Source organism: Rhea pennata, unplaced genomic scaffold, assembly GCF_028389875.1.
Source record: "Rhea pennata isolate bPtePen1 unplaced genomic scaffold, bPtePen1.pri scaffold_33, whole genome shotgun sequence".
Lineage (NCBI taxonomy): Eukaryota > Metazoa > Chordata > Aves > Rheiformes > Rheidae > Rhea > Rhea pennata.
In genome coordinates this window covers 3349335-3362396 of record NW_026907680.1, presented here as the reverse complement: position 1 = coordinate 3362396, position 13062 = coordinate 3349335, and the positions used below count along the sequence as shown (strand labels likewise).

Below are 13062 nucleotides of genomic sequence, written 5' to 3'. Positions count from 1 at the left end.
AGAGAGTTGTGTATGTGTGTTTTGCTGTGTATTTAAAGTGAGGAGGAGAGTTCTGGGCTGCTGCATGTACAGTGCTGATTGTGGTTTTTTTTGCTTATTGCAGCGGTACAAATAATTCCAGCACATGAGCTGGCAGCGAAGAAAGTTCCTTCTTCTACGCCTTCTCCTAGAGTCCAGGGTCAAACTGTGCTGAGTTACAGCCCATCCCGGCCCTTCAGGGCCAGTCCAAAGTTTACTTCTGGTTGTATCTCAGGGTACAGCCCTCAGCGGCAGGCTCTGTCAAGCAACAGCGCTTCTTATAGCAGTGCTTTAACCTATTCACCAAGCAGCAGCTACAGTAAGGTAATGACCAAGGTGGCTTCAAGGGGAACGGTTTGGCTTTGCTTATCGTGTCCTTGTGTTGTGCTGTAAGCCATTGGAGGTGTGCGGCCGGCAGTGGAGGGTCCTGTGTGTGTGTTCGCTTTGTTTGCAAAGCAGATGAAATTTGTCTTGTCAGTATTCATCCTCTTTCCCTGGTGTTAATTTATTTGTTTTAGAGTAGCTAGTTTGTTTCAGAGCACAGCAAAAATAAGAAACTAGAATGTAACTACAAAATAGCAAAAACCTTCCCCCAAACGAGAGCATATTTTATAGCAGCAATCAGCAGAGTAATCAATTCTTATGTTGAGTCGATCTATTCATTTAGTTTATAAAGTCAAAATGGAACTCTCACTTTCCTCATGTGACACAACTGTTTGCTTTTGTTTCCCAAAGCTTTCCAGCTTCAGCTCTTCTCCTACTGGTTCACCATATGCCTCAAGTGTTGGGCCAGTGGAAAGCACCGGGCTAAGGTCTCGTTGCCACTTTTCACCAATGCGGTATAATTCCCGTATGAGTCAAGATGATGAAATCACAGACCGCAAGTCACTGCAAAAGTACCTTCGAAGCGAAGAAGAGAAACAGCGTAGACTTCAATTGGGTACGTAAATAACTTCATGTAGCCTGAAAAGCTTGGCAAGGAGGGGATGTTGGTTTTATTGATGAGGAGTGGATGAGAAAAGTTGGAAAAGATTCCTGCACAGAAAGAGAGCTGCTGAAGTACTAGTCTATATTATAGATATACTAATAATCTCTGTAGCATTTGTTGTGTATAGTGGACTACAATGTGTTGAAGGGCTTTATCACCTCGATGAGAGGGATATTTTGTGGAGAAGGCAGTTTAGCTAAAGGTGGTGAATTACCTGCAGGCAGTTTTTGTCTGGGATAGGGACAGTGCCTTATTAATATAAAGATGAAATCAGTGTTTATGCAGACAGATTTTGGTGTATGTATTTATGATAATTCATGAGCACATCTCTCCTGTCAAAGCCTTAATATAGTGACCTATTGCCTGCAGTGTTGCTTCTGTGATTACTTGGTGATAATTTTATGGCTGTTCAATGTCATTTCAGCAAGTTCATGTTCCAGCTCTCCTTCCAGCAGCCCAACCTTTTGGAACTACAGCCGTTCCTTAGTAGAGCAAGCACAGGTGCTGAGAAAGTACCAGTATCAGGTGGCTTGCATGCCCCAGGCTCCATCAGCACACAAGGACGAAGCTCGTCTGAGCTCTCCACTGACTGCAGAAGAAGTAAGCTCAGCACCAAAGGAGCCAAGAGAGAAAAACAGGGCTCTAAAATATGTGGCTCCATCCAAATGTGAACTCCGTCAACGGTGCTAGAAAGGGAGAAATCCTATAGCATTTAACCATCTTCATACAGCTTGTAAGACTTTTTGCCACAAGGGGTATACATTTCAAATTCCGGACTGTAAAATTTTACAATTGTAAAATTGTAAAATGATTTCTTCCTTGGTGAACAAGGTACCTGTGTTTAGGTGGAAAAGTGACTCCTGAGAGAATTTCAGGTTTCATGCTGTGTGGTCTTTGTAATTAACTAATACTCACCGTGTAGGCCACGGTGGAAAGCTGGAAACTTCTGTTGGTTTGGCCAACTCTTCAGAATTATTTTATCTGAAGTCGTTTAATATTACTGTGTGATCTGAGAACAGACAGACTTTGAGTTCAACTCAAGAATGGTGGTTGCGGAACTTTTGTTTACCATTTTGTACTCTGGATAAAATAAACTTGTGACATAAAAAATGACTGGAAACTGACCTGTACCTAATGTAGTGAAATAGTTGAAGGTGTGTAAAATTGTTCTCCTTTACATTTGTGTCTGGAATAAGTCTGATTCAAAAGAATGTCATTAACGTAGCTTTTAATTAAATTTGATCTGTTTTCTTTATGTCGTACATTAACTTAGTCTACCCTGCAACTTGGACCAATTTTATCCTAACAGAGCAGGGAACGCAAAACTGTGCGTTTGGACTCACGGGAGATTTAGTGTACTGTGAAAAGAGAGTAGGAGAGTAGTATGGTAAGCTACTGTAGAATTCACATGATACAGCCATTAGATGAGAGTTCTGGAACAAATGCAATTTGAATTATGTGCTGTGGCTGCGGTCAGAAAACATCTTAGGGCCTAAAAACTCTTTAGTATTCTGTTAGGTTGCTGTATGTAGGTAATAATGTTCTTTCCATAGGTTTGGGCAAGGGTGATTGTGAATCGACGACAGCTTGATTACCTGGATTCCTGGACCGCTAGGTTCAGAAGTGTAAGTCCGGTCCCTGTGAACTGCCTGTTCTTGCTGTTAGAATAGGTACAGCAGAATGAAAAAGTACCTCAGTGCTCCATGTATACCTAAGGAAGTGAAAAGAATTACATATTTGAGTCTATTTGAGGATTAGGGTGGGCTTGGACATGGAGACTAGAACAGCATGCTTGTAACAAAGAAGTATTAGGACACATTTTCAACCTGAACTTTTGCACTTGCTGACCTAGGTGTTTTCTGTTCTGAAAACTTTACAGCTGTAAAGTTCACCCACCTTTGAATGAAGACACGTGCATCTTAACACACAGTGGATGTGAAAAGACTTGTTTTTTCTTTCTACAACCCAATTTTCTGAACTTTTTCTGTTTTTTTTCTCCTGTATTTCAAACTCCTTCTGGACTCAAATAAAGCATGGGAAATGCCAGCCCGTTGACTTTTTCCAACAGCCTTGAGGAGTGTAATAAAAAAACAAAAAGAAAATTTTGGTCTTAGGCAATTGCTTTAGCAGAGGAAATAAAATCACATACTATGACAAAATAATTTGTAAGCCTAACTTTGAATTACCCCTTCAGTCAGCAACTATCACGTATGTAGTTCTTCTAAGTAGTGGGACGAGTGAAAAGTAAAAGATTTCTATGAGATGTGGGGTTATGACTGTTCTGTACCAGATTCCTAAGCATCTGTTCATAAACCTACAGGCAGCTTGGCTTCAGTTCCCAAATCGTGTCACATACAAGTGTCACATATTGTGTTTATCAGGCCCTTCATTTCCTGAAAGGGTTTTGAGAGGGAGTGGACCCATGAAAGTTTAAATTACCACTATGAGTGACGTGCAGTGCCTCAGAATACCCCTTTTCTCATTGTACAGGAAAGCTTTATCAGTATCACTGCTGTCTGGAGATTTGTTTTCCCAAGTCCTCTATAGTGAATTTTTGGCATTTTAGAGGGTCTTTCTAGAGCCAATCACCCCTATCTAAATTGATGCTCTTAATTACTTTTCCTCCTTGGTTGACTTCAAAGTTCCTGTTGTTAAACTCCTTTGTGATTGTAACAGTGATGCTGACTAGAGAGTAAACTAACATTTTTGTCACATTCTTGTAGCTTCTAAGCTTTTTAATTTTTGCATTTCTCTTTCCTAGTGGATTAATGAGACTATTTTAGTGCCACTTGTACAAGAGACTGAGTCTGTGAGCAGTCAGCTGAGAAGAATGGGGTACCCAGAAATGCAGGTTGGAGGTATGATGATAGAGTAACTGGGGGGTTCGCTGTGGTGGTTGGTAGCAGGCCACCCCATAGCAGGGCACTGCATAGGTAGTATAGAAAACAAGTCTGCTAAGAATTACAGTTCCGTTTCCTGTTTGTATTGGTGTGATCTTTGCTTCATGTAATGCATTTTACTAAACTGGAAGGATTCTTCATAGGATTTCTGGAAATACTGATAAAGGCATGCTGATGCTGCAATAGCATAAAATTCTTAAGCCTCTTGTTTCCTCTGAATTCATTCCTGGAGAGTTAAAGGCTCAGATTAACATCCTTGTATCTTAAACTGTCAGAAAACTATCACACGTTGCAAGGATGGTTGCCTGTCAGCCCTCTCTGTCTACGTTAGTATGTGTCTTTCCAAACTTCCTTAAAATCAGCTACTTCCTGAAAAACCTATTGCTGTTACTTCCTTAAATTGTTACCTGCTATCTTGTCTGAAAGCAAACAGGCCACAAAAAGTTTTATGAAAACTTAGATGTGATACATTGTATCCAAATAGTGTTTAAGATCTGAGAAGTCATCTTATGACTGTGATAATAATAAATCTATAGACCTAGGAATTATTTATTTATTTATTTATTTTAACTTAAATTAATTCTGTTATCACAGGCGATTAATCGTTTGCATTTAAGATCTAAGATCATTTTAAGGTTAAGATACATTAAATTTTATTTATTTATTTATTTTAACTTAGAATAATTCTATTATCACAGATAGGTTATTAATCATTTGCATTTAAGATCTAAGATCATTTTAAGATTAAGATGCATTAAAGATTATTTAAGTACTAGGAGTAGCACTAAGTGGGGTTGGGGAGGATAATCTCAGGTGTATTTTGGAGAGCTATGGGCATTAGAAGAAAAGATCTTTTGGTTGGGGCAGTTGGTTTTTGCTGTTTTGGGGTTCCCCCCCCTCCTTTTTAAGCATTTTGATGAGCTAGAATTCTAGCTAAAATTTCATAGTGCAACTCTGAAGGAACTCCTTCCATTGCCTTATCACATGCATATCCACCTCAATCAAGAGCAGGATTTGATAGGCTTCATTTAAAAAAAGCCTACTTTTTTTTTTTTTTTTTTTTTTTTTGGCCTGTTTGTAGTCTGTCCTCAAGATCTGCATCTGTTGTGGTGCCTGTGAAAAACTGATCACTTACTGACCTCATCTCTACCTTGCTGCTCTCCTACTGCTCTTTAAAATGGATGTTACTTCTTCCCTTTTTCACACCATATGTTTCTGTTTTCTTATGGAATGCAAGCCCTTCAGATAAGGGTCTGTCGTCTTTTGCGACCGCACAGTGCTGCATAGCGTTTATGTTCTGTGGTTTAAGGGAGACAGCTAGTACTTCACTGGGATTGGAAACAAACATTTGGAGTATTGGATAAGCTGTTAACTGTGTATAAATCTTAGTAAATTATCTTAGTAAGTTACCTTAGTAAACAGTGAGACAAAAAAGCCAGTTCCTCCTTGTAACAGTGCATTTGTTAACGTCTTGTAAGGGAGAATGTTCAAATTTCTGTCGTGGATGCAGATGTCGTGCTGGCTCTTGTCGCATGCAGAAGCCAGCATCAGCAATCTGAAACAAGCAGCGCTTGTTAAAGCTCCAGTCATGCCAACTCTGTACGCTATAATGCAGTATTTGGATATTGCAGCGAACCAAGAGTATTTGGTTGAAAGGGTCAAAGGTATGTGGTCTACCATACTGACTTTAAAACGTTTCAGTTAGCTGGGTCAAGCTTCGGTGGTGTCAGATACCCTGTCAATTAAGAGGTTTGAAGTACAGTCACAGCAGGGAGAAGAGCTGCTTTTCAAGTAGCAGAGGTAGTTTTTGCAACTTCCTCTTTTCAGACCAATGTAATGATGTGGGACTTGGCATGGAAGTTTTTATTTCTTCTCTCAGTTTGGGGTGTGAAGTGTCCTATTTAATCCCTTCATTAATTACCAATAAAAAATACCTTGTAAACTCCACTCCCCTAACTTTATAAGCACTTCCTTAGTTTAATTTTTCCTATTTTGTGCACTGAAAATACATGCAGTGTTCTTGAAGCTAGTGTTAAATATGTCCTCCTTGCACCTTCAACCTCCAGTAGCTGAATAAATTTTGTTTTTTCAGAGCTTTCTCAGGGAGGATACATGAGCTCATTCCGATGGAACAGAGGAGGAGATTTCAAGGGCCGTAAGTGGGATGCTGACTTGCCCACTGACTGTGCTGTAAGTTTTCAAAGAAGGCTTAATATAACTTCCTAAAGTGTGTCTTTCAGGGTAGATTTGTGTGTGTGGTAGCAATTAAGTCTTTTGAGGAACATGGTCAAAATCCTGTTTGCCTCCCTATCCTGATAATCCCATTGTAGTCAGTGAAATTATGCAAGGAATAATGCCAATGGGATTGGACATTGTGCAGATCACAAAAATGCGATTTCATGTCTTAGTCTTAAGCCGGCCTCTTATTTAGACTCATCTGAGATGTCAGTCAGGTAACTGTTTTGGGAGCAACCTGACAGAAGGTTGCGGATTTGTTAGAGCAATATTCTTACCTTATTAAAAAAAAAAAAAAAAAAAGAAAAAAAAAAAGAAAAGAAAAAAAGTCTGCTTTAACCAAACCTCATAATTTCTCATGCAAGATGAACCTTAAAATTTTCCTGTGCTGTAATGGTTAGAAGAACGAACGGATTAAGTGGCGTGTCTTGATGTTTATTTAATTCAGTAATATTTCTTGAGAGATCCACAGGGATTACATTATCTTACTTGAGAACAGACTTGTAGTCATGCTTAGCCAATTAATGCAAAAGGTCAGGAGAAAGCACTTCAGTGAATACAGTGACTTGAAAATTCAACTGAAATAGTTAAAAGAAAGGCCACAAGATAATCCAGGGAGTGGAGAACAAGCTTCATGTGTGACTCTTCAGTTGAACTCTGTATTTGAAAGGAGAGTTCAGGTGACTTGATTCCCTCTATAGATGTTCAGTTCCTGGGGAGAAGCAGAAAGAAGATTCATATGCAAGTTTTACAACCTTGCTGACAAAGATGCAACAAGATTGAATTGCTGGAAGCTAAAGCTGAGCAAAATCTGTCTTGAAATAAGATTTGATTTTCTAGTTGTGAAGATGACTAAATATTTGGGACTGACAAGCTGGGAAGCAGCTCTGGCTATCTTGGTAGACAGCAAGCTGAGCAGTTTGAAAGTATTAAAGACCGTAACACAGACCATCACACCCTGAATTCATTGTCTTTTAATGAAACCAGCTAAGAGAGATAGTACTGCATAATGTACTAAACTTGTAAAGATTCTGGGAAAGAAGTTCTGATATAACAGATGAAATTAATATTGAACACTTGTCTCGAAGCTTTGGCATTAACTTAAGACAATAAGTGCCAAATGAAGAGTTTTTAACGGTAATGTTAGTCTCATTGCGTGCAACTTAAAGCAATAATTTCCGCTAGACCTCTTGAGGCTTTGGGCATTTAGCCCATAGAAATTCTTCTGCCTGCCAAACAAATCCTATGTTGAACACAGGAGGTATCATACTACAGAGTAATTTGGTCACGCTGCACCCAAAGAATGTTGAGAAGTCTACTGTAAGAGTTAAAACACAACATGCAGTACTGCGATTTTCTCGCTGTTAGCTAAGAAGATACTTGTTCTAGGGCTTTCTTCCAAAATGTTGAGAGCTGGTAAGATTCATGAGCAGTCCAAGTTTTTCCATTGATTTTGTTTTGCCATTTTTGACAAGAGAGGAGCAACTTGCTGGGTAAGTATAGTGTTTGGAAAAGTTGTCATTAGATCGGATCGGCCTCTCTAAGCCAAATCTTTGCAGCTAGCGTAGAAACCATCATGAAATCAGGTATCTTGTAGTTTGTCCTACATATGCTATTCAGATCTGTGACTTTGCAAATTCTGTGAGATGTGAAGATAGTTACTTGTATGTCAGGAGTTCAGTTCACATGCAGCACCTTTTTAACGTGTTGTGACTGAAAGGGTTTCATTTACAGGAAGAATAAACTTGTCTTGACATCTGTGGCGTGCCCTGGACCATTGAATTCAGTGCTCTAAGTGTTAAGCTGCCTTGGGCTTCTAAACATAGTGGGATTAATTAAGTCCATGATGCAGCAACAGACTCTCAAATACCTTAACTAATATCTGAGATTATGGAAAGAAAGCTGCTGTACTGTCAGTCTTCTTAATGATACTAAAATGAGATTTGTTTTTGTTTGCACAGATCCTTATGCACATATTCTGCACTTACCTCGATGCCAGACTGCCCCCTAGCCCCAAATACCCCGATGGCAAAACCTTCACTGCCCAACACTTTGTTCAAACACCAGATAAACCAGGTATTGGCATTCTTGGACTGCTTGTTTAGCTGCTGTTTCCTGCTTGGATCCCATCAGCGCTCTTAAAATCCCTATCTTATTTTAAAACTTTAATTCACAGACATTACAAATGAAAATGTATTTTGCATCTACCAAAGCAACATCAATCCACCCCACTATGAGCTGATCTACCACCGCCAGGTCTACAATCTGCCCGAGGTATGATCGCGTTAGTTTTTTCTGCTGTCAGGAAACCTTGAGCAGACCTGATCTGTTTCTTTTTCATTCTTCCTTTTCCTTTGGAACTAGCCACATCTATTGAATATGTAGGCTGGCTCAGTGCAGAAAGCAAATGTTACCACGATCTTTGACCATCATGTGGTATTTAGTCTGCTGCTGAATGATAGCTTCAGTGCCTAACTTAGGTACATCAGTGCCCAGGCAGCAGCTTCCTCTTGTTGTTTATTTTCTGATGATTTATTCTAAAATCCTAATTTATGTAAGCTCTGAGGTGTGTTGCTATTCCTCAGTGCCAACAAGACTGATGCTTGTCTGTAAGAGTTTTTGGAGGGAAACATCTAATCTCAATATCAAAATACTAGACTTTTTCTGTACATCTTGATTTTATTATTGAGCCCCGATTGTGACTTGATTTTCTGATTTCAGAAAAGCTCTTTTAAAAAGCATTTAAAAATATTTGAGGGTGATAATCCATCTAGAAAACAAGCTTGGTCTTTTTGTGGTGTTTGCCTAATTGAAAGATAAGAATTGAGGCAAAACCCCAGCAGTCTAAGCTGTAATACCATTTTGCGAGGTCTCTGTTATAGTTTTTTCTCATCTCTGATGATATAACAGGCCGACAGGGCGCACACTGCAGTATATGTATCTTGCAAAACGTTTTGAAGGAAAAATTGTGCTGCTCCACCTAAGATCAGGACAGGGGATGACAGTTGTTTTAAATAAGACATTCTAAGATATTAGTGTGGTTGTTTGCATGTGATTTCATTTCCAAGTTTTTTTCTCTTCCCGTGGTATTCAGGGCAGAAACAACATGTTCCATACATTGCTTATGTTTCTGTACATCATAAAGACAAAAGAATCTGGGATGCTTGGGTAAGTGTCAAACGTTCCGTATCATTGCGCTGCGCACGAGATCTGAGCAGGAGCTTTCTGTTTTGAAATACCGTAACTGAAGTTGCTATCATAGGACGATACTGATGGAATTAAAATGCTCTTCTCATTTTAAGTAATGGCTGCCTTTTTACAAAATCATGTAAGTTTTGTGTGCACGAGCATGCAGGAAATGTTTTGTGCTTTTCTTTGGTCTTGTGCTGGCTGAAAAATCCTGTGGAGTCCATGCTGCGGAATAGTGGCCTTGGCCAGACAACCAGGTTGCTACCTTCTTGCTAGAAGTACTGTGCTATTTATAAACAGGAGACAGACACTGCCATAGTGCTGTAATCTCTTGGTTTTGGCATAACAAGAGGAGTTTCGAGTGCACAGTGAAAGCTGCACTGACATAAAAGCAATGTCCGGACTTTTTTGTTCTGAAAGAGCTGTCTTTAATTCGAGGTGAAACACGATACCTACATAAATGTTAAAATGCTGATGTGCGGGATTGGCAGTTTTTCTTGTAATGAAGATTTGTTTTAAATAGGAGCTTTAACTTACTTGTGTCTTATCGTTATAATGCTGTTTTTGCAGGCAAGTGAATTTTGGTGCATCAGGAGTCAACGTTCTAGGGGTGTTTGGAGAGTAACATCTCCAGCAGGACTGCAGCTCAGAAGAACGATCCTGCTTCTCCTACAAGACGAACTGAGCAGCATCGTTTCACTTGTTGCCTTGAATATGGACTATGAAATGGGATAATTTAAACTCTGCTTTATGGACAGAGGGGAAATGTTTGTAATTTCTGTACAGTTTTGGGGAGGATACTCTGTAAAACGTTGTATTGTTTTTTACTGATGAAATGTATCTAAACAGGAACTCCAGGCAGGTCTTTTCTATTTGGCTACTCACCTTAACAAATCGTATTTAAACCCCCCTTGCTATTTCTGTTGCATTTACTCTTCAAGCACTCTAAAGAGCTTAACTGCCCGCAGGGCTCAGCAATGAACCCGCGCTTGCCGTGTTTGGGGGTGGAATGCAGCAGCGCAGCTGGGACGTGTCTCCCGCAGTTGTACCCAGCCGCTCGCTGGCGAGCAGTCCCTTGAAAAGACAGTTACTGCAACGCGGCCAACTGCCGGATTCACAAGATCCAAGAGATTCCAGACGGGCATAACAGGCGCCAAGTTAGCGCTTACACCGATTTTCGGTTAATTTAATTACATGCGATCTGAAAGGACGTTGTCTTTTATCCCTGCTCATTGGAATAATTGGATTTTGTGACCTCTCTGGATGCTTCAGGTGTCTCCACCGCAGATATAAGGGAAAGAGAAAATTTTTTGACTTGCTGGTTTCAGTAGGTATTTTTAAAATAGATTTAAAACAAAACAAAATAACCATACCATTCAAATGTGACCATCTTACGAGACAGAAGATGTTGTGGGTGATTGAGTACGACTAGAACATTACCCTGCCTTTGCTTTTTAATTTTTTAAAAATTCTTTTATTTCTCATGTTAGCTTTTCTGCTAGCAGCTCCTTACTTTTAGGGCCTTGCAGACTGGCATGTGGCTTCAGCATCCCTGCATGAAACCAGAGTGGATACACCTGCGTGGGCTCATCCCAGGAACTTAGGGGAACATCCCGAAGTTCCTGCTGCCTTGCCAGAGCGTGCCCAGAAATGGCTTTTTTCTCTTTTTTTCCCCTGGGGGCGAGCGGCCGCCGCCTGGCCAGAGCCTCCGGCTTCTCGGGAACGAGTCAAGCTCTGGGGCCGCCGGCCAAGCTGCGGTTCCCGTTGCAGTGACAGTCTCAAAGCTTGGGCAGCAGTGGAACGTCCCCGCTGCGGAACGACGCCTGCGCGAGCGTCTCACCACGCCTGCACGTGCCGCCGTTCCCCTTCTGCGGAATTGTCTTTTGGGGGAAAACACTTGCCTTTGTTTCAAAGAGCGGGCCCCGCTTTTTAAGGGGGGGCATCCCTTGCAAATTCAGGCAAATCGAAAAGGGGGTTAGAAGTTGATGTGGTTTATTTTTTTAAACAGAGGGATAAAACTGCGATACGAAGGATGTGTGTGTAATACGTGAGGTTAAGGTGAGGTGCCAGCGCCCTTTCCCTCGGGGATTCTCTGCGAGCAGCAGGGACCTTCTCGTGTCGCTGCGGCCTGCTGGCAGCTACCTCGAGCGCGCCCGCGCCGCGGCTTCCTCCCCGCGGCCCCTCTGTGCTGCGCGTTCCTCCGGCGGGGAAGGGAGAGTCTCGCTGCCCGGGGCGCCGCTGTAACCGTGTGTAAAGCGGGTGGGATCGCAGCGGTGATTGGGGTTTTTTATTAAATTACTGTGTTTTGTCAAGCCCGTGTGAGGCTCTTCCCTGCGTGGCGATGATGGGGGGGCGGGGCCACGTGGGGCACCCTGCGCATGCCCGCGGCGCCGCCCGTCAAAAGCGGTGGCGGTGCGGCACTACCGGCGCCCCCATGGCCGGCGAGGGCGAGGGCGAGCCCGGGCGCCGCAGGCACTGCCCGCAGGACGCGCTGGGTGAGCGCCGCATCGCGCCACGCCGGGGGGGCCCGAGCATCGCGCCGGGGTCGGGGGGGTTCTCAGGCCTCGCCCTGGGCGGCAGGACGGAACTGGGCTGTGCACTGGGGCGGGGGGGTGCGACAGGGTGACACTGAGTACTGTGGGGCCGGGGGGGGAGGGAGCAAAGGTCCCTCCTGAGTGTTGCACCCAAAGGGAGGGGTCCCAGGCATTGCACCGGGGGGGGGGGCGGGTTGCAGGGTGGGGGAGTTGTCACTCCTGGGCACTGCACTGGAGGGGGGTGAAGGTCCCTCCTGGGTGTTGCACCGGGGGGGTCTTCATGGGGTGGGGGGTATCACTCCTGCGCTTTGCACTGGGGGGGCATTGCACCTGGGGGGCAGATTTGCCTGGTGTGGGGGGGATCCCTCCTAGACATTGCACAGTGTGGGGGGGGGAGGGTCCCTGCTGGGTGTTGCACCCATTGGGAAGAGTCCAGGACATTGCATGGGGGAGGGGCTTTGCACGGGGGGAGGGTTTTTGCCAGGGCGGGGGCCCCTCCTGGGCTCTGCACTGGATGCGTGGGAAGGTCCCTTCGGGGTGCTGCACCCAATGGGAGGGGTTCTGAGCCTTGCAATGGGGGGGCTTTCCACGGGGGGGGGCGGGTCCCTCCTCAGCATTGCACAGGGGGGAGGGGAGGAAGGTCCCTTCTGGGTGTTGCACCCACGGGGAGGGATCCTGGACATTGCACCGGGAGGGGAGGACTTTCCATGGTGGGGGTGTTGCACCTGGGGGGTGATTTGCACAGTATGGGGGGGTCCCTCCTGGGTCGGGCTGCAGCGGGTGCTGGAGTGCATGAGCCTGGGAAGGGGGTGGGGTTTTTTTCGAGGGGGGGGGAAGCAGGGGCTCCGGTGCGGCGCCAGGGCTGCAGGGGATCGAATGCGCGGTGCCTCCCAGGCTCGGTTTGGCACGGCTCAGCCTGGCCCGGCCTGTCCTGGCCGCTGCCTCTCTTGCAGCCACTGCCGGGGAGCCGGAGGTGCGGGGCGAGGGCCCGCGGTGGGGCTCGCCCTGCGACCACCGCTGCGCCGCCATTAACGACCCGCATGGCGACCTGCCCTCGGCCTCCCCACCCCCATGGCATCCTCGCCCCCCGCATCCTCGCCCTCCGCATCCTGCCCGGTAGGGAGCCCGGCGGCGGCAGCGGCAAGGGGGGTCCGCGCGGGGGGTCCCTGTGCCAGCGCCCGCGCCCGCTCGCCTCTCG

The 13062-nt window shown here is 44.3% G+C and overlaps 1 protein-coding gene across 1 annotated transcript in view; it reads left to right on the top strand.

The window, feature by feature from the left end:
• Window positions 1-9955, top strand: part of LOC134154725 (transmembrane protein 209-like) — an 80128-nt gene extending 70173 nt beyond the window's left edge. The window contains exons 5-15 of the mRNA XM_062601404.1: window positions 104-342; window positions 754-962; window positions 1435-1606; window positions 2560-2631; window positions 3768-3864; window positions 5445-5570; window positions 5999-6096; window positions 8103-8217; window positions 8318-8415; window positions 9236-9309; window positions 9901-9955. Coding sequence (XP_062457388.1) covers window positions 104-342; window positions 754-962; window positions 1435-1606; window positions 2560-2631; window positions 3768-3864; window positions 5445-5570; window positions 5999-6096; window positions 8103-8217; window positions 8318-8415; window positions 9236-9309; window positions 9901-9955 — 1355 coding nt within the window. The remainder of the gene's footprint in view (window positions 1-103; window positions 343-753; window positions 963-1434; window positions 1607-2559; window positions 2632-3767; window positions 3865-5444; window positions 5571-5998; window positions 6097-8102; window positions 8218-8317; window positions 8416-9235; window positions 9310-9900) is intronic.
• Window positions 9956-13062: the final 3107 nt, after the last annotated feature.